At 50.4% G+C, this 19,577-nt stretch overlaps 6 protein-coding genes and 1 non-coding gene across 7 annotated transcripts; 3 read left to right on the top strand and 4 right to left on the bottom strand.

Moving 5' to 3' along the window:
• Nucleotides 1–2,463: 2,463 nt before the first annotated feature.
• FOBCDRAFT_200335 (CAP domain-containing protein) lies at nucleotides 2,464–3,573 on the top strand (the record flags this gene model as incomplete). The annotated part of the gene is made up of 3 exons (XM_054704235.1): nucleotides 2,464–3,098; nucleotides 3,150–3,457; nucleotides 3,506–3,573. The coding sequence occupies 3 exons, from the start codon at nucleotides 2,464–2,466 to the stop codon at nucleotides 3,571–3,573; spliced, it is 1,011 nt and encodes a 336-aa protein (XP_054560210.1).
• A 1,375-nt stretch (nucleotides 3,574–4,948) lies between these two features.
• FOBCDRAFT_259814 (Quinolinate phosphoribosyl transferase) lies at nucleotides 4,949–6,114 on the bottom strand. Its single transcript, XM_031178852.3, has 2 exons — nucleotides 5,114–6,114; nucleotides 4,949–5,061 (listed from the first exon to the last, which is right to left on the bottom strand). Exons 1-2 carry the CDS (start codon nucleotides 5,919–5,921, stop codon nucleotides 4,985–4,987), a joined length of 885 nt encoding a protein of 294 aa, XP_031044739.1. The 5' UTR covers nucleotides 5,922–6,114; the 3' UTR covers nucleotides 4,949–4,984.
• A 151-nt stretch (nucleotides 6,115–6,265) lies between these two features.
• FOBCDRAFT_159491 (P-loop containing nucleoside triphosphate hydrolase protein) lies at nucleotides 6,266–8,186 on the bottom strand. Its single transcript, XM_031178853.3, has 2 exons — nucleotides 7,568–8,186; nucleotides 6,266–7,505 (listed from the first exon to the last, which is right to left on the bottom strand). Exons 1-2 carry the CDS (start codon nucleotides 7,758–7,760, stop codon nucleotides 6,766–6,768), a joined length of 933 nt encoding a protein of 310 aa, XP_031044740.1. The 5' UTR covers nucleotides 7,761–8,186; the 3' UTR covers nucleotides 6,266–6,765.
• A 1,922-nt stretch (nucleotides 8,187–10,108) lies between these two features.
• On the bottom strand, nucleotides 10,109–10,203 carry FOBCDRAFT_t96. Its single transcript has one exon. It is a non-coding gene; the product is annotated as a tRNA-Ile (tRNA).
• A 325-nt stretch (nucleotides 10,204–10,528) lies between these two features.
• Nucleotides 10,529–14,080, bottom strand: FOBCDRAFT_221225 (Hamartin protein-domain-containing protein). Its single transcript, XM_054704234.2, has 3 exons — nucleotides 13,879–14,080; nucleotides 13,159–13,696; nucleotides 10,529–13,103 (listed from the first exon to the last, which is right to left on the bottom strand). The coding sequence occupies exons 1-3, from the start codon at nucleotides 13,890–13,892 to the stop codon at nucleotides 10,650–10,652; spliced, it is 3,006 nt and encodes a 1,001-aa protein (XP_054560209.2). The 5' UTR covers nucleotides 13,893–14,080; the 3' UTR covers nucleotides 10,529–10,649.
• A 647-nt stretch (nucleotides 14,081–14,727) lies between these two features.
• FOBCDRAFT_30549 (class I glutamine amidotransferase-like protein) lies at nucleotides 14,728–16,187 on the top strand. Its single transcript, XM_031178863.3, has 3 exons — nucleotides 14,728–15,063; nucleotides 15,171–15,675; nucleotides 15,766–16,187. The coding sequence occupies exons 1-3, from the start codon at nucleotides 14,919–14,921 to the stop codon at nucleotides 15,998–16,000; spliced, it is 885 nt and encodes a 294-aa protein (XP_031044750.1). The 5' UTR covers nucleotides 14,728–14,918; the 3' UTR covers nucleotides 16,001–16,187.
• A 1,186-nt stretch (nucleotides 16,188–17,373) lies between these two features.
• FOBCDRAFT_292011 (uncharacterized protein) lies at nucleotides 17,374–19,224 on the top strand (the record flags this gene model as incomplete). Its single annotated transcript, XM_031178865.2, has 1 exon — nucleotides 17,374–19,224. One exon carries the CDS (start codon nucleotides 17,374–17,376, stop codon nucleotides 19,222–19,224), a length of 1,851 nt encoding a protein of 616 aa, XP_031044752.2.
• Nucleotides 19,225–19,577: the final 353 nt, after the last annotated feature.

Here is a 19,577-nt window from a genome sequence, read left to right as displayed (position 1 = left end):
TGAGATGAGGGGATGGATGCTACGTCAATGAGCAACACCAACACCAACAGCCTGCCTCGCCACTGTCAAACCCAGCATCAAACGCCCAACAGCCGAAAACACAGCCAGAGCTGAGATGACTGGTAATTACCTTGGGCCAGGGCCAGGTCTGTTATGATCTGAACCAGTTGATTACTCTTTTCCACTGTGTTTGAGCATAGCAAGGGTCCCAATCCTGGATCATGTGTTGATTTGATTAGCTGCCCGCCTATGCAGTCAATGCTGGCGCTGCAATGCAATGCTGCAATGCTATCCTGTAGAAGCCAAATCTTTGTACGTAGATACCACGTAGATATGTGTGATCGTCGCATTGAAACCGATATGTTTCTACCAAGTCACTGGGTTGCGGTTATGATGTAGGTGTTTGTGGTATAGTCGATCAGCGGCAGTCGTCGGGTTGGACAGTTGGACTGATGCGTGGTGTCACAGTAAGGTATTGGAAGTACCTAAATGCAGGTACCATCCAGTCTTTCATCAGAGGCGTCAATGCTGCGCACACAGGCAAAAGGGGATCGAGTAAGCCACAAGTTTCATCATCGTGGCTCAAGGCCCGTGCGTCTGCCGTACGCCGAAGATATCGTCCTCGAGGCGGTTGCTTTGCGCTGTGAATAATAGTGCGAGCGTCGAGTTATTCAGTCAATAGCTGCAAAAGCGAGGATTCTACAAACCATTCGAATGATAGACAGTCAATCAATGCCATTGGACATGTATGCAACTCGGGCTGGACTTCAATATCACAGCGCTAGACGTCAAAGCCACGCTCATCAATGCCTCCCGTCCAGTTCAAGGCACTGGACTGATGCATGATTCGTTCCTAGGTGCCTTGCAGCATCCATTCCCGCCACATTTCTAGCGCCCAGTCTAACGCACCCCTCCACTGGCTTGAGGCACTAGCGTATTCCAGCCCGCGTTCCAGGGGTCATTGTAGCAACTGCCCTGCCCAGGACAACAACAACAACCTAAGAGACGCAGGCAGGAGGAAGGCCAGCAGTCGGGTGTCACTGTCAGTGCCAACTAGTCACTCTGTCAGTGCTTGCCAACTGCGACGGCCCTTGGCAACGCACCGCATTGTAGCCAAAACATTGGCAGCCTCATCTCTTCTTGGGACCTCCCTTCACTTTCCCTCAAAATCAACTTCATTCTCCGCTTTCTTTCTTTCAACTATCCACTATTCACGCTCACTTTATTCGCATTTCACACTCATTCGTTCGTCTTGCACTAACAGCTTCTCGCTGTTGCCGCTCTCTACTCTGATAGTAAGTTAGGTTTGTTCTCGAACGACACCCCCGGCCTCGTCCCCTGCACCACGCCCCAGCTCACACTCGATTGCAGGCTCGCGAGATCCCCAGATACCCCCTGCAAAGCATCCAATCAATACCGCACCATCTAGCCAATCGCCCCTGGGCTAACAGTGGCTGTCCGTCTGCGACCCGCCGAGCAGTTCCTTTTTAACGTCGTCGTCCGCTCCGAAGCCATCTCGACTCTTCTTCCCTCTCCCTCACCCCCCTCCAAGAGTCTTCGTCGAACGATAGCAGGGCCTGCCACTCCTTTGTTTGCGTGTCTACGACATTGCAGTCCACTCCTTCAAAACCAAAACTTTAAAGCCAAGCCTCCGGTTGAACCGTTGATATAGTCCCAAGACCTCCCTCATCTTCTTGACCTCACCTTTCGGTATCGCAAAGCAAAGTTGATCAAGTTGTCCTTCCTTCGGTTCATCCTTCTGTCACTCCTTCAATTGTTGAACTTCAGTCGTTGTTCAACCACACCAAAACTCTTTTCGAGACTCCTAGACGGAATCTCAACTTCAGCAGTGCTGTCAACCGCTCACCAGACTGGTTCTGAATCAAATCCAACGTCAACCCCATCTATAGACACTACCCACCACAAAAAGGTAAGCATACTGTAGTCTGAACCCTGCATTTCTGTACCTGCATCCATTATCTGCGTCCGCCCTCTTTGTCTCGCCTTGTTCTCCACCAACCCCGGTCTTTGAGGGAGTCTTTATCGACATCTCCCTTTCACAACACCGACTCGGCCTTGTCCTCGACAGAACATCGCCGAAGCAGAGCCATGTCTTTTGTCGCCATCGATAGCGGCAACGAGTCCCTTTAGTATTCAGCAAGGGAAATCCCTTCAACTCGATATATCGATGTTTACTTCATCTTATTTCACACGAAATTGTCTCAACACCAAATGTCTTACACGTTCTCGTCCAAACATTCCCCACAAGAAACACCATTCCACCCTCGCTACATCTTAGCCTCGTTGCATTCATCAAAGACACGGAAACAGCTATTGCCAAGCGGCATTGGTTTGACGTTTGCTCAACTGAAAACAGCCACACCTAATACCTCTCAAGCTTATATAACTGACTCTATTTCCAGCTCACCCCATTCCGTCTTGTGTGTCTGTTCACCGATCACCATGAAGGCGTCTATGTTCCTCCTCGGCGCTAGCGCCATCTTGGCTTCGGCCAGCCCTATTCGAAATGCTCTCGAGAAGAGAGAGATTGAGAAGCGAGAGATGAAGACCGAGTGGGTCTACGAGGTTGTTACCGTCACTGTTGTTGCTGGCGACGAGCCCGAGACCACGGCTCCTGCGGCCACAAAGCCCACTGGCGTTGTGTTTATGGAAGCCCCTGCTCCCAAGTATACAGCTCCTTCAACCACCAAGGAGGCTGCGAAGCCGAAGAAGGTCAAGAAGCCTGTTAGCAAGCCCTCAACCACCAAGGAGGCCCCTAAGGTTACGGTCGTTACTGTCGAGCCCCAGCCTGAGTCTACTAAGGAGACCGTCTATGAGTCTCCCGCACCCGTCGTCGAGAAGCCCAAGACTACCGTCGAAAAGGTTGTCGCTAAGCCTACCAAGGCTGCCGAGCCCAAGGTTGAGGTCCCTGCTAGCGGCGGTGATGACCTCTCTCTGGATGGTGCCTATAACACTGTTATGCTCGCCTACCACAACATCCACCGTCTTAACCACTCTGCCTCTGCCCTTGAGTGGGATGATGAGCTTGCCGGCTACGCCGAGAACACCGCCAACGGTTGTGTTTTCGAGCACGACATGTAAGTCAATAGCATGTGTGAATAACGAATTGATGACTGACATATCTTTAGGAAGCAAGGCAATGGCGGCTACGGCCAGAACCTCGCTTCTTGGGGTGCCACAAGCGACATTGATGGCCTCAAGAATAAGGCTGCTGCTGGTGGTATTACCAACCAGTGGTACAACAACGAGATGGGCAACTGGGCTTTCTATGGCCAGGAGAACCCTCCTGCTGATATGAACATTGACCTGTACGGTCACTTCACTCAGGTTGTCTGGAAGGACTCCACGAAGGTCGGCTGCGCCACTGTCAAGTGCCCTGCCGGAACTGTTCTCAGCTTCCCTTCTTGGTACACCGTCTGCAACTACAACCCTCAGGGTAAGTCCCATCCGTGTGCTGATGATGCAAACATCGCTAACTTTGCAGGTAACTTTGGCGGCCGTTATGGCGACAACGTTCTCAAGCCCAAGGGCGAGAAGCGCGTTACTGTCTAAGCTCTAAGCTCTTTGATGAACGGATATGGCACGCTTCTACATCGTTCGCGGGTATGAGGAATCCCGGCATGTCTTGGTTGGCAAGCACTCGTATCTAGTGAGGTGGCAGAAGACGTAGCCCCCTAGACCACGTCTACAGCAACTGTTTCCTTTTTCTCTTCATTTCGATTCTCAATGTACGTTACGCATCATCGTACTTTACGATCTTCTTTGCTCAACATGGGGCCACCTGGCCAACTTTTCTTCTTCTCATGGTCTTGACTTTACATGCCTGGCGTCTATGAAAATGATATCAGATAGGGATTGAGGGCGCGTAAGGAATGAGGATTAACGAAGAGTGCTTGTGCAAGTTCTTTCAAACCGCGTTGTCTCTTCTTTTCATTGCCTGGTAGTGAGTCATGTATGAATTGACTCTTATCCACGGCCGTTTTGGGGTTTTACAAAAGGGTGTTTGATGAATGCCTCCTGCAGACAGTTGCATGTCGATAGACACAAATGGCACCAAGATTTTGCCAAGACATTCCCGTTTGATTCGAAAATTGTGATGATGTGACAACTTTCAAGGCGTAGTCATGCCTACTTGACTATGCCATTAGGCTTCGTCAACTCATCTGCCTCCTGAGTTTATGATGATACTGATTATGCTTCGAATATATGTAATAGGCTTGAAGTATTTATAGAAGGTAAAGAGTGCATAGTAGCCCAAGGGATAGCGTAGCTACGGGGTCTTGGCCCTCGTCGTGGTCACGCTGTGTCCAAGGCATGCTCAAAGCTCCATTTCTCTTACTCAACTCTCATATGTCGAGTTGATTAAAGCTCGAACGCTGTGCTGAAACATCACGACACAGAAATATCTCCATGTATGAACAAGGAACGAAAGACGACTGAAGAGATTGGAGATCGGAAGTAAAGGAGAAGAAATAGTCTCATGGTGTGGGCGTCTTTTGGCGTCACCAAACCCAAGAGTTGAGGACTGGCCAGTTATGTTTGTGCCTGGTGACTCTGACATTTGAATCAGAGATTGCTAACAATGGCACAGGCCTTTCGAAAGGGAGATTCATCTTCGTCTTGCTTACTTCTTCACCTCCAACCCTGCTTTGTATATTCTATCGACGAGGAATTTAAGCAGCGTGATGTTATCACGTTCTGACACCCCCAAGCTCCTGAACAGGAGAAGCAGACATCTTTGCAAGACGATCTTTTAAGCCACCGTCGGAATAGAGGACCAAACATGGAAGCTAGGATGGCTGGTTTTTGACTATCGATGGTGGAGATGCTTCCGAGGCAGATGAATATTATCAAGTTGTTCATGTGACACATGGAAGTCTACAAAGTCAGCACTCGACTTCGAGTTACCGACAGAACGGATCCTTAGTTTTCGTGGATATCAATATACTTTTATTATCTTGACCTAGTGCTCGATCTTGAGTGAGAAATCGATGTGCGGCACTCCCTGATGAATAGAACTTGTTGACAAAATATCAACATCTATAATATGTTAGCATCGGCATGCTCGTCAGAAAGCCTTCCAAGTACTCACCATTACACAAGTACGCCTCAAAGTTATCTTCCTGAAGTCCACCAGATGTCTCAAGCAGGAAATGCCTCTTCCCTTGCCATCGCTCCTTGAGACTTCTTGAAGCAACCTTAACACCATCGCCAGTGAAATTATCCAACATAACCACATCGGCGCCAGCCTCAATGGCCTCGTCAGCCTCAGCCTCGCTCTGAACCTCCACTTCCACTTTCATACTGAAGCCACCGACTGACTTGGCAGCCTTGACAGCATCGGTGATACTGCCTCGGCTCCAGACGTGGTTATCCTTGAGCATGATCATGGCGCTGAGATCCATTCTGTGGGCATCCGCGCCACCGACTAGCATGCCGTACTTCTCAACGAGGCGGAATCCCGGCGTTGTCTTTCGTGTTCCTGCAATCACACCTGTATACCCCGCCTCACGCGCAATCGATACAAGTCGCTGGCTCTTGGTAGCGACGCCAGAGCATCGTGCAAGTGTGTTCAGAGCAACGCGCTCACCGAGGAGAATTCCGCGGACAGGACCCTTGACTGTTGCAACTCGGTGCTTGCCATTGCTCAGGTCAACAGCTGCTCCCTCTTCAGCATGCCACTCGACGGTGCAGCCGCACTGCGTAAAGACCTCGTCGAAGAAGGGTCGGCCGGCGATGATGCCGCTGGATTTACCCCAGAGGGTAGCGACACGGGGACCGTCACCGACAACGAAGCCGGCGTAATCGAACGAAGGCGTATCCTCAGCTAGCCAAGCGGTTACCGAGGTTTTCCATGAAGGAGGGAGAAGGTTTGCGAGGTTTCCTTGAGGGTGAGCCATTGCTTCGAAGTTGAGGCCAGCAAGTGGTGATGTGAGGAGAAGAGGGCAAAAGAGTGGAGGATTAGCGGCTTAAGAGGTTGTCAAGAGGGTATGTAGTAAAAAGGTGACTGGTGTTGGCGGCAGTTTTCAATTCCATAGTCCCGGGTGCGGGATGGCGGATAACGGGAGGATGCGGGGGACACATCCGACCTCCGACCGGAACAGGTGGGGGTGGGGTTCTCCGGATGCTGCCGGCTTAGCCACTCTCACTCACTACAGGCCAGCACGTGGAAATCATATCAGTCTGCGGAAACATCAGAAAGCCAAGGTGCCTTGGCTACGAATAGGAGATACAGCGATGTCGATGGTCATGTTTGAACAAAATAGTAATGCATAGTATGTTCCAAGTCAGAAATGGAAAAATCTACCTCTCATGACCCTCTCGTCCAACTCCCAATTGAGAAACAGTAGAACAAAAGATGACCCGCCTGATGCACCATGCATGAACTGAATGAAGATAAGAGAAGAGAAGAGAAACGAGGAAAGGAATTATGCATTGCGTACAGAAATAGTAAATGAGCCGGGACCAGGCTGCCAGTACCAAAGACGAAAAAACACCCCGACTGTGAACCAACCCGCAAAACATGACCTATAAAACAAAACAAAAAAAAAAGAAACACGAAAAAAGACCGGGTATCAAACATATGCGCTCAGTCGTCGAAACCATCCTAAAGCTCCTCTTCCGTCGTTGCCGTGGGGGAATTCGTTGCAGACATGACCTCGTTTCTTATGTCCATACAACGTCTACATCTCTTTCCATCATATCGTCTTCGTTCGTCAAGTTTGGTAATGGCAATCAAGAAAATCAACAGCACTTCTTGCGCTCTTTTCGATCCCAGCCGTCTGCTTGTGTCTGCTCTTGGGTTCCCGCCTGCTCGACCGTAACGGCGGGCGAGAAACCTGGCGAGAAGAGCCAACTTCGACGATCGCGGCCTACTCGGAAACTCCCTCGTGCGTCTGCACCCGCAAAATAGCCTCCGTCCATGCCGGCTTCGTAACCTGGGGTACCAGGGATGGCAGTGGCCATTAGAAGGGCCTGCTGCATCTTGCGGTTCTGCTCAACAAGCTTGCGTGTGACAACACGAAATACTTCCTCGACACCCTCTCCTGTTTCGGCGCTGATTTCATGACAGGCGTCCCAGCCAACTTCCTGTGCCCAGAAACCAGAGCTACGCTTCGAGCTGGGGCTCCGAGGCTCCATAGACGGGGGAGACATCGCCTGGCCACCTGACATAGGCGTCGGTACGTGGTAAGGGGTTGCGGTCGGAGGTGGCGTGCTGCCCATGCCTGGGGCAAGGTTCTCAGCAACGTATGCGATACAACGTTCGAATGGGACCTGGCGGGCTGAGGGATCGCGGGCGACAATGTCGGCTTTTGTACCGACTACGTGAAGAACGACATCGTGAGGGAGGTTTCGTCGAAGTTCCATGAGCCATACACCCATATCGGCGAATGACTGTGCGTCTGTGATGCTATAGCAGAGGATGCAGGCGTTTGCGCCGCGATAGTACAGGCGGGAGATAGAACGAAAGCGTTCTTGGCCGGCTGCGAGTTGACGTTAGCATATAAGAGAATAAAAACTTGTTTGGCTCCTTATCAAAACCAACCTGTATCCCATATCTGAAGGCGCACAACGGTATCGGAGTCAGAGTCAACGACGCGCTTCGTGAGAAAGCTGGCGCCGACGGTAGAAGTGATCTGAGCCGGGTTGAATGCGCCCTTGCAGTATCTCATAACCAGAGACGTCTTCCCAACGCCCTGGGCGCCGAGGACGACGATCTTGGCTTCGAGCGACGACATTATTATTGGTGATGGTCGCGTCGTTTGCCAAGAGGGGGGAGGGGGAGTTTGGGACCTCCCTCTTAGAAAAGGACGAAGAGAATGAAAGGGGGAAGAAAGAAACCCGAGGCGCACGAAAAAAGAAGGGAAGAAGCAAAAAGGAGAGAGAGAGGAAAGAAGAAAAGAAGCTGATGTGGTTGAAAGAGAGGAAAGGGTAAAAAAGATAGGCGCAAAAGAAAAGAGGGTCGTGGGCTCTTGTTGGTGGTGTCGGTATAGCAAGGTAGCTTAACTCTTTTCTTATTGTGAAGGATGCTTATTTGAATTTCATGCCTAGGGGCGTGTAGACAATCGAGGGAATCTCGGGCGCAGAAGTTAGGGCATCGATTACCGATAATGCAGAAGCGATTTTTTGAGAGGTAGAGTTGGCGTAGAATGATCGATCATGAGCCTAGAGCTGGGAGCTGAAGGAAGAGACACAGAATGAGTAAACCCGACGTTGAGCGGCGGCATCCGGCGATAAATGGTTGACAGTGGTAACGAAGTCAACAAACAATGACAATAGTAATTCCAAGTATCTAATGAGTCAAGTATATTAGGCAGCAAGCGTCAATGGGAGATCTTGTAATCATGCTCGATGCGATTAACCTATAGCTAGCTACTCGATGTGACAGGGCATAATGTAAGGGAGTAAACCCATTTCAACGTTCTCTTTTCAGAGATCTTTAGGAGATCTGTAGACATTGTCCTTAGATCCGTGATATCAACACCAGAGGTCATTCACTCACTCAGCCATTCCCCCCTTGTCGGTTCAGGCGCCTCTACAAGGCCCAGTCCACTGGAAATCCGCTAACCAACCCCGCTGAAACCAGAACGCACGGCCTTCCAGGAGCCTCAGGTCCGCTGACGACATGCGCTAACGGCCCAGAGGCCTTCACGTGGCACAGTCTCTACGTCATCTCTATCCACGAGTCAACGGCTTTGTCCCTGTCCGATTGTCAGTTGAGGATCCATATTCTCAATTCCAGCGATCAAATACAGCTATAACTAAGGTACCTTAGCTACATAGGTATCATCCATCAACGCACACAATCGCCGTGTAGCGAGTGGCTCGAACGTTTTGTCTTACCATCACCAGACTTCAGGTACCACAAAGAAACACCAAAACGACGTATCTGCAAAAGTTCCAGTTCTGATGTGCGCATTCCTCGGCTCAATTGTCCTCACCGCCATCGTCTCCAATCTCGACTTTTCTCGAGCACAGCCTCTCGCTGTAGTTATCCCGCACCTATTCCATCATACATGACAATGGGAGCGGTTCAATGACAACTAACCAGCCAACCAGCTTCTCGATAGGCACTAATACGCGGGGGTCCGATTGCCTACATACAGTAGTCGACCAGAAAATTGCTCAGATTGGGCGAGAAGCGAGTCCATCGGTTATTATCCACATGCGGCTGGAGCGAACCAGATCGGCATTGCAGCCAGATGCATACCATGGCCATGGCCATGACCGTATCCCCGGTCAAATTGCGAAATGACACAGCTCGGCTGGGAGAACTGTTTTCCGTGGGACTCTTGTAGGAGTACAGAGTACCGAACGATCCCTTTTCTCAACAGACCGGAAACCACGCTCCTTTTATTATGAAAATCCGGATTCTCTTTGTTTAACGGATCTACTACCCTCATCAAATCTCTCCCCCACAAACACACAAGCCAGCATCCCCTGTAAATCTCCACCCCATTAAAAAGGATATGGTGGTGTGCTAACATTAGAACATGGACCACAAGCAGCCCGAGTCGAGTTTGATCTCTTTCAAAGGACAATTTTCACAGAAGAACAAAGGGCTACACTAACTTCTGTTCTAGTAATCTTCATCAGACCTTTAGCTTCTCAATCTGAATCATCAGATGAGAAACATGTCTCAAGACATGGTCACGTCCAGAACAAAATGACGTATATCAAAACACAGTCAGAGACACAACAAGAATTGACCGCTCAGCTGCCCCCAGATCGCGATCTTATTTAGAAGAGACTCCCCGAGAGCAACTGAGTCACATCACCACAATAAGCAGTCATTCCGTTTGTTATGTTTTCTTCGGAAATGAAGTCCATGCGTTAGGCAAGGAAAAAAGGAGAAAAAGATCACTACAACCCGGTCGTTATTTATTGTTTCCTGCCTGATATGGGTCATGACCCCGCATCCCGCAATTAGCCATTCAGCCCTGTTTACATAAGGCATCGAGCTTCTCCAGACTTCATATCATGGCATGGATACCACGGACCAACTTCTCAGCATGTCTGCAAAACACATAAACATAGCTTGAGATATGAGAAAATGCAAAAAGTAACAATTGGAAGGCACTGGGATTGCTCCCGCCAGGGCTTGAACCTGAGACCTTCGCATTACCGGATACTCGGAATGAAGTATTAGTACGACGCTCTAACCAACTGAGCTACGGAAGCCGTCCAATTGTTGAAAGTCGATTTTGGTAACAGAGCACATGGATGTCGAACGAGCATCAATCTGGGCTTGATGTTCATACAGCGGCATAATCGACATTCTCAAATCGACCACCTCAGAAAGCTGCTGGCGTGATACCAATATTTAGGCTGACAATGCGCTACCATGTGTATGCATCAATGTGAGTACATGGAAATCAATTCTTACATGCACTCGTAGCTCATTCTTTAATCTCGCTGGTAGCTTTCGTGCTCGCATCTCACTGAGAACATGGTGATTCTTTATTTAGTACTCAGTGCTGCGTATTCATCAGTGCTGCTGGTCAAATGAAGTGGATGGCGACGAGCCTAATGATTTATTCAAGAATGACTGCCATATGTACGCAAATATGTCAAAACCGGCCTATATATCCACTATCGCCATTGCTCACCTTGTCGCAATCATCTTCTCATTCATACATGAACCCCCGAATTCCCCTCAACGCCGATGGTTTCTTGTCTTTTTTCGCGCCTGCCTCCTCTTTACCCTTGTCTTTCGAATCTTTACGGAGTCGATTGTGTGTTGCGCTGGCAAATAAGTCCGAGTGACTCCTGGCAAGTAATCGTCCCCCATCACTTCGTCCGAATCGCTGGTGATCTGGGCTCATGGATAGAGATGATGCATCTGTTCCCAATGGTGACCCTGGTGGATGTGCCCAACCCCCTGACTTCGGTGATAAGGCAGCTTCAGGTTTGTGCCCGAGAGGTGGCGTGACATTGTATGCAGTGCCCTCTGTGATGTCAGGGCTTGAGAGCACACGCTGTGGCCGCGTTTTCATCATGACGGGGCTCGTTGACATGGATGATGAATCATGCTCTCCATCTAGTGAGGTCTCGATCCTGAGCTGTCTTGGCTTCGTTTCCGTCTTCATATCCAGGAACGATGACTGCAGGGCGGTGTATTTGCGCATCAGCAGGTCGCACTGCTTCTGTAGTTCAGCTTGCTTCTCTCGACTCGCTGCGAGCATTGCCTGAATTGCTGCTTTGCTATCCCGAGAAGGTAGACTTCTTTCCTCCTGCGCCTCGGATAACTTCGCTTGTAGAGTTGCAATTTGGTTCTGGAACAGTTTCCTAGTACGCTCGATTTCATCCTCTCGACTGGCGAGTTGAAGATTCAGAGCCTCAACTTTGCTCTCTGCTCCTGCAGCGGCAGCGATTGCCCCTTGTTGCTCGAGTTCCTTGGCCTGGAAATCACGTTCAACCTTTGTCAATCTATCGACTTCACTTTTCAACCGGTCGATTTCAGCGCTGTGAATTTCAATGGACTGCATATTCTGCTTCCAGTTGACCTCCTTGACTTCGGCCTCGCACAGTAGTACCCTCAACTTGTCACGCTCCGCCGTGGAGTTATCTAGCTCCTTCTGGAGCGCTTCATAGTCAGCCTTGAGTCGCTTTGATTCGTCACGCAGCTTCTTAAGCTTGGTGGAAAGGTCAGCTTCCCACTTCTTCGCAAGGGCACGACTCTTCTCAGAATCCCTCCGAACTTGCATCTCCGCTTTCTTCGCTTCCTCGAACCGGTGCTTCAAGTTTCGGTTTGTGATGAGTAGATTCTGTGTTTCTGCCTCTGTCACAGCTTCCTCCATATGTCGTCTGCGCAAGTCACCAATATGGGCCATATGTTGTTGTTTCAAATATCTCTCAAAGTTTAGGTCATTCTGCAAAAGCAGGATCTGGCGCTGCAGATGAGCCACTTGTGTATTCGTCTCAGTCAAGGAAAGGGGCGTGCTGATAGTTGGCGGAGCGCCCAGTAGCGATGGGCCGGGCCGATCAGCCACAGAATCTTGATTGCTGAGTGATAGTGATGGCACGCTATCGTTGGCCAAAGACTGATGCAAACCGGACTTGATGACCTTGTTAGATTGGATCATGTCCTGTAGTTGTGTATGGGAGGAAGATTGGATGAGATGAGGACCAAGGGTCGGACTGTCGGCGTTTGGTTCTCTTATCCTGGCATCAATAGAATCTCGAGTTGATGGGATGCTTGATTGGGAACCCCGTCGAATTAGAGCTGATGGCCGACGACTACTCGCTAACGAGTCCGTACTGGCGGATGTAGGCAAACGATAGCCGCTGTGGGATTCAGCCGTCGTCATTGGAACAGAAGGGTGATTTTCTTTGACAAATCCTTCGTTAGATGGAGACGCTTCAGATACAGACAAAGGCTGTCCGAAAGACAGGTTGGAATCGTTCGCGAGACATAAAGCCATGCACTCAGCAACAACCTCCGAGGCCTCGCTCTTGATCCAGCGACCAAAATCCGTCTTTTCCGAATCAATCGTGAGGGTGAAGAAGTTTGGGTGAAGTAAATGGCATTGGCGGAACCTTTCTGATTGGTCTCGAATCTCGGTAGGCTGAACTTCCATATCGTTGGCATTTGCAACATTGGCGTGACGTAGATATCTCTGAGGCTTGCGAATATAGTCCATGAAGTTGATGGGATAGAGACCATAAAGAATGGTATAGTAGTTCAGGAGGTGATAGACAGGGTGATCATCGACGTCTGCCTCATGACTGCATTGTTCCCAATTGGATGAATCTGTATCCTCTGGCTGAGGCTCAACTACGCCGGCCCGTTCTCGTGACCAGAATAATAGCCTTGCATAGATGTTGAACAGCGTGGGTAGATGCGGAACCAGTGAGCTTGGCATCTGTGGAAGTAACATGATGACAACTGTCAGCGCGGCTGACACTATGGTCGTTGAGCTATCCTGTTGTAGGCATTTTAAAATATCAGCAAATAGTGGCGTTTGTAGAATCTGGTGAACATGAGGAGGTTGACTTTGAAGATAGTCGCCCAGGAAGCGCAGGACAGCCTTGCGATACTGTTTCTTCACAAAATAGCGATCAAGCGCAGTAAAAAGCTCCTTGTTCAGGTCAGAAAACCCCCTGATGAATACAATTTAGGCATATATGACTAACCTTGGGATGCTTCTTTCCGAACTGCACAAGAGCCTCCCGCGTGATTCTCTCATTTGGCTCAAGGCTTGATAGCGCTTCGGTGACAGACGGGTAAAGCTTCTCCATCCATCCTGTGAACAGGCGGTCAATGAGTGGGTTGGAGGAAAGGTCAGAATCAGAACCGTCATGATCCTCTTCCGCAATTGATATGATTTCCATGATATTCGCCAGTGACGCTTCCACAACGCCTTTCTCGGGAGAGGACTTGGCTAGAAGCGCAGAGCACGAGTCCCACCATGCAAATATCCGCTCAGGAGTTCGAAGTATCGAAAGTAGTTGACGAAGGATGTTCAGAAAGGGCGCGAAGGCTGAAGGTTTGTCTTTGACGTGCTTGTCAAAAATGGACAGGAGCTCTTCCTGGAGGCGATCTGCCGTAGCGTCGTCATATTTCTGGTGTCGACGGAGGTATGCATCAATGATCTTTTCTAAGTCGTCGGGCAGCGAAGCCGTTGGCTCAGCGAGGAAGGCGACGATCGCCTTGGAGAGGTCCTTTAGCGACCTAAACAGTGGAGATAATTGTCAGCGGACAGCGTATAATATTTGACGTATGGAGATGAATGTCGCAGGATCCAAAGGAGGAGATGGGGTGGAAGATCATGAGGGACGAGCCGTTGAGTGAGGGGAGCTCGAGTCGGCGACGTTTTGGGGATGGAGTTTTCTGCAGGGGACGAGATGACGTACGCCGATGAAGCCATGACGGGCTTGACGGCCTCATCCGAGCTCGTGAGACTCAAGGTGAGCAGACCGAGATGGTGAGGCCCGTAGAAGTGTGGATCTTGAACCAAGGACCTGAAGCCGTCGGAGATGTAATTTGGGTGAAGCTATTCGGTGACGCTCAGTCAGTATCCAGGGCAGGCAGCTGATTTTTGGGCATGGGTAACGGCGCGGCGCGGCTGGCCGTGGCGGTACCTTGCCTTTCGCTGCACCATTCTCAAGGTGGTGCGAGTTTGTGGCGCTTACGAGTGGAGCCTCCGTGCGCTGGAAAATCATTCGGCGACCAGCGACTTCACTGAAAACAGCGGTTGTAACTCGAGCCACAGGGGGTCGTCTAGAGGCTATCGCTTTAGTAGTGGTCTAAGCGAAAATGAGTTTGGGGGGGTTGCGGCAGGGAGCGGGGCCGGCAGAAAGCTGATCGGTCACAGCTTGATGTCCCGACATGGTCCCCTCTACCTGTCCGGCCTCGATGGAGACAGCCGAACGGCGGTACCCTGAACCTCAGCGAATGCCCCGCCGCGCTAGTAACCCCGCAGTTTCCTGATACTAGCTGCAGACGAGACCGTACCATGACTTTGTGGGTAATGATCACACCAGACTCAGAGTCCTTCTGACCTAGAAATCGAGCCACTCAACTTTGGGCCAGGAAGGGAAGGGACGGGACTTGATTGAGTGAAGTGAGGTGAGGTGAGGTGGTTGCAGTTCCTGAGTCGTCAATCGATGAGGGGAAAGACTCAGGGCAAAGCAACCACACAACATTCCTTGGTGTACTTAAAACGGCCCTCCTGCTCTTCCTCATCTTATTCTCCTTTCCTTCCTCTCTCATCATTATCCAGATCACTTTATAAACCAATCCAACAACAACAACAACAACAACAGTAACCTCTTTTTTGTGGTAGCTAGCATCTCCTTTTAGTGCTCGTCTACTTCTACAACTTGACTTCAACACACGTCACAATTCTTCCTCAACTATTACCCTCTTCTAAACCCCCAACAATACCGCAAAGATGAGTGCGCAGAAGACCTCGGCCATCGCTGACCAGGAGCCCGTTGACGTTCTCTTCGCCATTCACGAAAAGTTCGATCTTCTGGACTTTGCCGGCGCGCTCGAGGTCTTTACTACTGCTTCACACGATTTCAAGGACCCTGACAGTAAGTATCTTCTATCTCACAGTATAATAGTCCATACCCCTCGTTTTGGTGTACGGTGCATCCATTTGCTTTACCCCTCTCGCTGATCACATATCCCCTTCACGTAGACAACAAGGCCTTCGAGGTCACCATCGTCGGTCCTGAGCCCAAGGTCATCTCCGACCAGGGCGTCGTCGTTGGCTCCCAGATCTCCTACAAGGAGGCTCACGAACGTCTTGAGGACTTTGACATCCTCGTCGTCGTTGGTGGTAACTCCAAGGAGGTCGTCGCCAAAGAGCTCCAACCCCTCTCTCTCATCACCGACTTCTCGGAGCTTCAGAAGCGTGACCCTGCCCGCGAGCGTACCATCCTCTCTATCTGCACAGGTGCCCTCTTCCTTGGCAAACAGGGTATCCTCTCTGGCCTCTCTGCCACTACCCACCCCGACTTTCTCACCACCTTTGAGAACATTTGCAGCGATGCTGCTACCGTGAACCTTCAAGAACGTACCGACGTGGTTGAGGACGCTCGCTACGTCGTCAACAACCTTCGATTCGATCTCGGCGAGGACGAGAGCCCATACATCCGCCGCAAGTCCGATGCTGGTCAGGGACGTCGCCCTTCGGCAGCCCGGTACGTAACACATGCAGAGTGGTCCCTTTATACCCCACTTTGTCATGCATTGAGTTTGAGACAGTTAAACTGACTTATGATGACACACAGAAAGGGAAGCATGTCGTTCAAGGATTCCAACACCCGCCGTGAGTCCATCGTACGCCGCGCAGCTATGCGACTTGGTGGTCTCCGGGTGGTCACATCCGGAGGTGTCAGCTCTGGCATTGATGCAGCCCTGTATCTTGTCAGCGCTATGATTGATGACTTTACTGCGTTGGAGGTGGCCAGGAGACTTCAGTGGACCTGGAACAAGGGTGTTGTCGTCGATGGTCTCGACGTCTAAGATCCCCGGCATTGATTGCTGGCCTGTACGAATTAAGAGTTTACGAGGGGCTCAGGCATGGCCCTGATTGAGACCAATATTTATGTATTTAATGTATTTGACTGATGAGCGGGAGGAACCCTAAGAAAACACCAAAAAGACTAGGAGCTCTCTATTTAATTCAATTGTTTTGGTCGCCTTTCAAAAATGTTTGAGAAAGTCAGTCAAACTGAATTGATCACTGATGATAACCAGATGCCCATCTCGGGCTTATTGGGTTCATGGCTGTGTCGGCGTTGAACTGCGGAGGTGGAGGTTAAAATGTAACACTAAAAAGCCACCAAAACACAAAGAGCAAACGCCAAAGGGCAATGACGTGTTAGAGCAGGACCCACACAAGCTCGGGGAGCTCCAGGTCGCGATGCGGGATAAGCTGGAGGTCGTGTGATGATGGTTATGTCCACGAACCAGGGGGGGAAACAGGGGTCAGAGTGGGCTAGGCAAGGGACATCACCTCATACTATGAATGAAACGAGCAACGAAGCGGTCGTCAGTCCCTCTCAATTACAGTTGCGTTTGCATTTGAGATGGGCTAGGGATGTAGGGATCGGAAAAGAGAAGCACGATCAAGGTGACATGGGTAACATGATTTCGGTGAAGGAAATTGGATATCAGCTCATGATATCGAGACCAAGAAGGTGTGAGAGCAGTTGAAGTCATGATGAACTGAATAGACTCAATCGGGTCTTGGCTATGGCCCCTAAGTTAGAGCTCATCGGCTTATTTGCATTATCATGACCGACAGTTGACCTTCAACTGCCATTGACCACAATGCATCGCAGTTTGAGGGGGTACGGTACCTATTCTATTGTGCAACCCATGGCCCACTTGCGGCTGCATATCATGAGACTGCATGTGACCATTAGGATAACTGTAGCCTTTGATTGACGAGCTTGTTACCTCAATCAGTGTAAGGATGAAGTCACGCAAAACCTTCAATTCTTAATGCACACCGTCATGGCTTTCGTATTACACTTTGCAGCGTTCACGTTGAACAAAAATAAGAAATGCAACTGATGTCTAGGAGCCTAGGTCTTGTGGCTGTCTTAGTTGTGTGGCTTGACTCCGCCACAAAGTGGAGCCGAGTTGCTGACATAAGAAATCTTCACTGTGACACCTGATTGGATGAACAACCCTTAAACACTTAGATTTGCGACGAGACTGAAGATGATCAAAGCTGTTTCAAGCTTTCAAAGGTTCCAATTCGTTACCTACTCTCGTCTTTCAGATTCAGATCTTCTCCGGGATAATCAATCATTTTGACGCAAAAGGAGAGCATATGAGAATCGTTTTCGAACACGTCAGACGTTCACGCGCCGTCAATTGCTTTCATCATGACTGACTGGGCCAAGCTCAAAGTCGTCGACCTCAAGGCCGAGCTCAAAAGTCGCGGTCTACCACAGCACGGTCTCAAAACAGAGCTTGTCGCGCGACTAGATGAATCTGATCAAGAAACTGAGAATACTGAGGCCCAAGAACAACTTGACGATGCGCCTACAGACACCAAGTCGGGAAATGATGAGCCACCGGCTCAGCAACCAGTCCTTGCAGACAACGAGCCCCAGGAAGCGACCGAGCAGCACGGACCGGAAGAAGAAAAGCCAACAGCAGAAATATCGGAGCTAGAAGAGAAACAGTTGGATGATAACACTGCGCCCAATGTCGATGGGGAGACTAATGAAGGGGTCCCTGAAACCAACAAGGAGGAAGTTGTCAAGAATGGAGCATCAGAGGAAGCGGCGCGCGATGGCGATCTGGTCGCGGACGTGCCAATTCCTGGGAATGAAATGGATGTTCAATCAAGGGAACCAACGGTGGAGGAGAAATCAAGAGCGGGAACAGTGACGACCACTGTCGAATCTACACCCTCTCACTCACTCGAACCAACCCCTGCTGCCGAACAGCAAAAGCGCAAACGCCGCTCTCTCACACCCCCACCAACCGAAGAATCGATTGCACGCAAACGCGCACGCACGGATGAGAGTTCAGCAAACGGCGATAGTCTAGGTGCGCGACAGGAAGATCTGCTACCTGAAACTCAGAACAAACCTGCTCCTATGAACCTGGATAGTGAGCCCCAAGCAGAGAAGCCTCAACAAGAACCTTCACAGGAAGCTGCCCCAGAGACCGAGGCACCCAGACAAGAAGATTCTGGTGAAGACGGAGATAAAACGCAGGATATGAACTACGAGCGAGACGTTGCACCGGCGGTGCACCCGGCCACTTCTGCACTTTACATCAAGAACTTCATGCGCCCTCTCCGACCTCAAGATGTCAAGGCCTATCTTGTCACGCTTGCGAGACGTTCTCAGGACGCAGCGGACGATGACGACGGGATCGTGACCGAATTCTTTCTGGACCAGATCCGTACTCATGGTTTTGTTATCTTCAAAAACACCGCTGCTGCTTCCCGCGTTCGCACTGCACTTCACGACAGTGTCTGGCCTAACGAGAGCAATCGCAAAGCGCTCTGGGTCGACTTTGTCCCTCCTGAGAAAGTCCGGGACTGGATTGATACAGAACAAGCCAGCGGTGGTCCACGCGGCCGCTCTGGTGCTCGATGGGAAATCGTTTATGAGGATGGCCCTAACGGCGATGTTGAAGCACATCTCGGGGAAGCATCAGCATCAACATCTCGCGTGATGCCTCAACTAAGCGCAAGACCACCTCCGAGCTCGACGATGGCGACTAATTCTATCCCTCTTGGACCCAGAGCACTCCGCGACCCTGCCATTCCTACTGGACCACGCCCTGTTCGCCCCGGCACTGGACCTGGACCAAGACCTCCACCTATCAACCCAGGCGGTGCATTCAAGCGAACCAACACTCGCCCAGTTATCGACTACCAACCTGTATCAGAAGACCTTGCGCGCCGCCGCATCGACAATATGCGCTCTTATTACACAAACGATCGCAACCGCGATGTCGGCCGCGAGATTAACCGCTACTCCTTTGAGAACGGTACTTCATTCGTTGACCGGGGCAAGGAGGTCTTTGAAGGCATCCGGCCTCCACACCGCGAGCGAGCCATGGGCCGTGAGCGCCGTGGTGGGAGACGTCGTGGACGCGGCGGCGGCGGTGGCGGTCGACCGCGTAGTGATCGGTATCTTCCTCCACCAAGAGACGACCACCGTCCTCGTCGTGGCTCCTTGTCTGACGACGGCGATGTTCGAATGAGGGACTGAGGGCTAGGTGCGCATTATGTGCTATGCGGTGCGAAGAAAAGACAGTAAATTCAAATTAATAACTTTGCATTGTGTGCACAGTATCAGGAGCTATGTCACATGGAGGGCGGCGTTGAGACAGTAAAAGGCAAGGAAATAAACAATAGGTGTTGAGACATCAGTGAATTGAGTAACTTTAATTTTAATCATCGTTTTAATTCCGAAGACTGCTTTTATCCTAGTCATATTTTGTGTATGAGTATTAACATCACTAAATGAGACGCTACAAGCTGGATGCAGCACTTGCTTGGTTCATTGATGTCAGTACATTTCAGCACAGGAGGCATGACATGGCGGCTTGAGGTGTAGTAGTG

Source organism: Fusarium oxysporum, chromosome IV, assembly GCF_013085055.1.
Source record: "Fusarium oxysporum Fo47 chromosome IV, complete sequence".
Lineage (NCBI taxonomy): Eukaryota > Fungi > Ascomycota > Sordariomycetes > Hypocreales > Nectriaceae > Fusarium > Fusarium oxysporum.
The sequence above is the reverse complement of the archived record's forward strand: the minus strand, read 5'-3'. Positions and strand labels throughout refer to the sequence as shown.

Bases quoted from the DNA above. Each gene is read 5' to 3' on its own strand.
- FOBCDRAFT_259814 (XM_031178852.3), bottom strand. From the start codon at position 5,921: ATGGCTCACCCTCAAGGAAACCTCGCAAACCTTCTCCCTCCTTCATGG. The intron at 5,062-5,113 runs GTGAGTACTTGG...AACATATTATAG, and splicing joins TGAGGCGTACTTGTGTAATG to ATGTTGATATTTTGTCAACA.
- FOBCDRAFT_159491 (XM_031178853.3), bottom strand. From the start codon at position 7,760: ATGTCGTCGCTCGAAGCCAAGATCGTCGTCCTCGGCGCCCAGGGCGTT. The intron at 7,506-7,567 runs GTTGGTTTTGAT...GTCAACTCGCAG, and splicing joins CCTTCAGATATGGGATACAG to CCGGCCAAGAACGCTTTCGT.
- FOBCDRAFT_221225 (XM_054704234.2), bottom strand. The intron at 13,104-13,158 runs GTTAGTCATATA...GACCTGAACAAG, and splicing joins TCGGAAAGAAGCATCCCAAG to GAGCTTTTTACTGCGCTTGA.
- FOBCDRAFT_30549 (XM_031178863.3), top strand. From the start codon at position 14,919: ATGAGTGCGCAGAAGACCTCGGCCATCGCTGACCAGGAGCCCGTTGAC. The intron at 15,064-15,170 runs GTAAGTATCTTC...CCCTTCACGTAG, and splicing joins CGATTTCAAGGACCCTGACA to ACAACAAGGCCTTCGAGGTC. The intron at 15,676-15,765 runs GTACGTAACACA...GATGACACACAG, and splicing joins CGTCGCCCTTCGGCAGCCCG to AAAGGGAAGCATGTCGTTCA.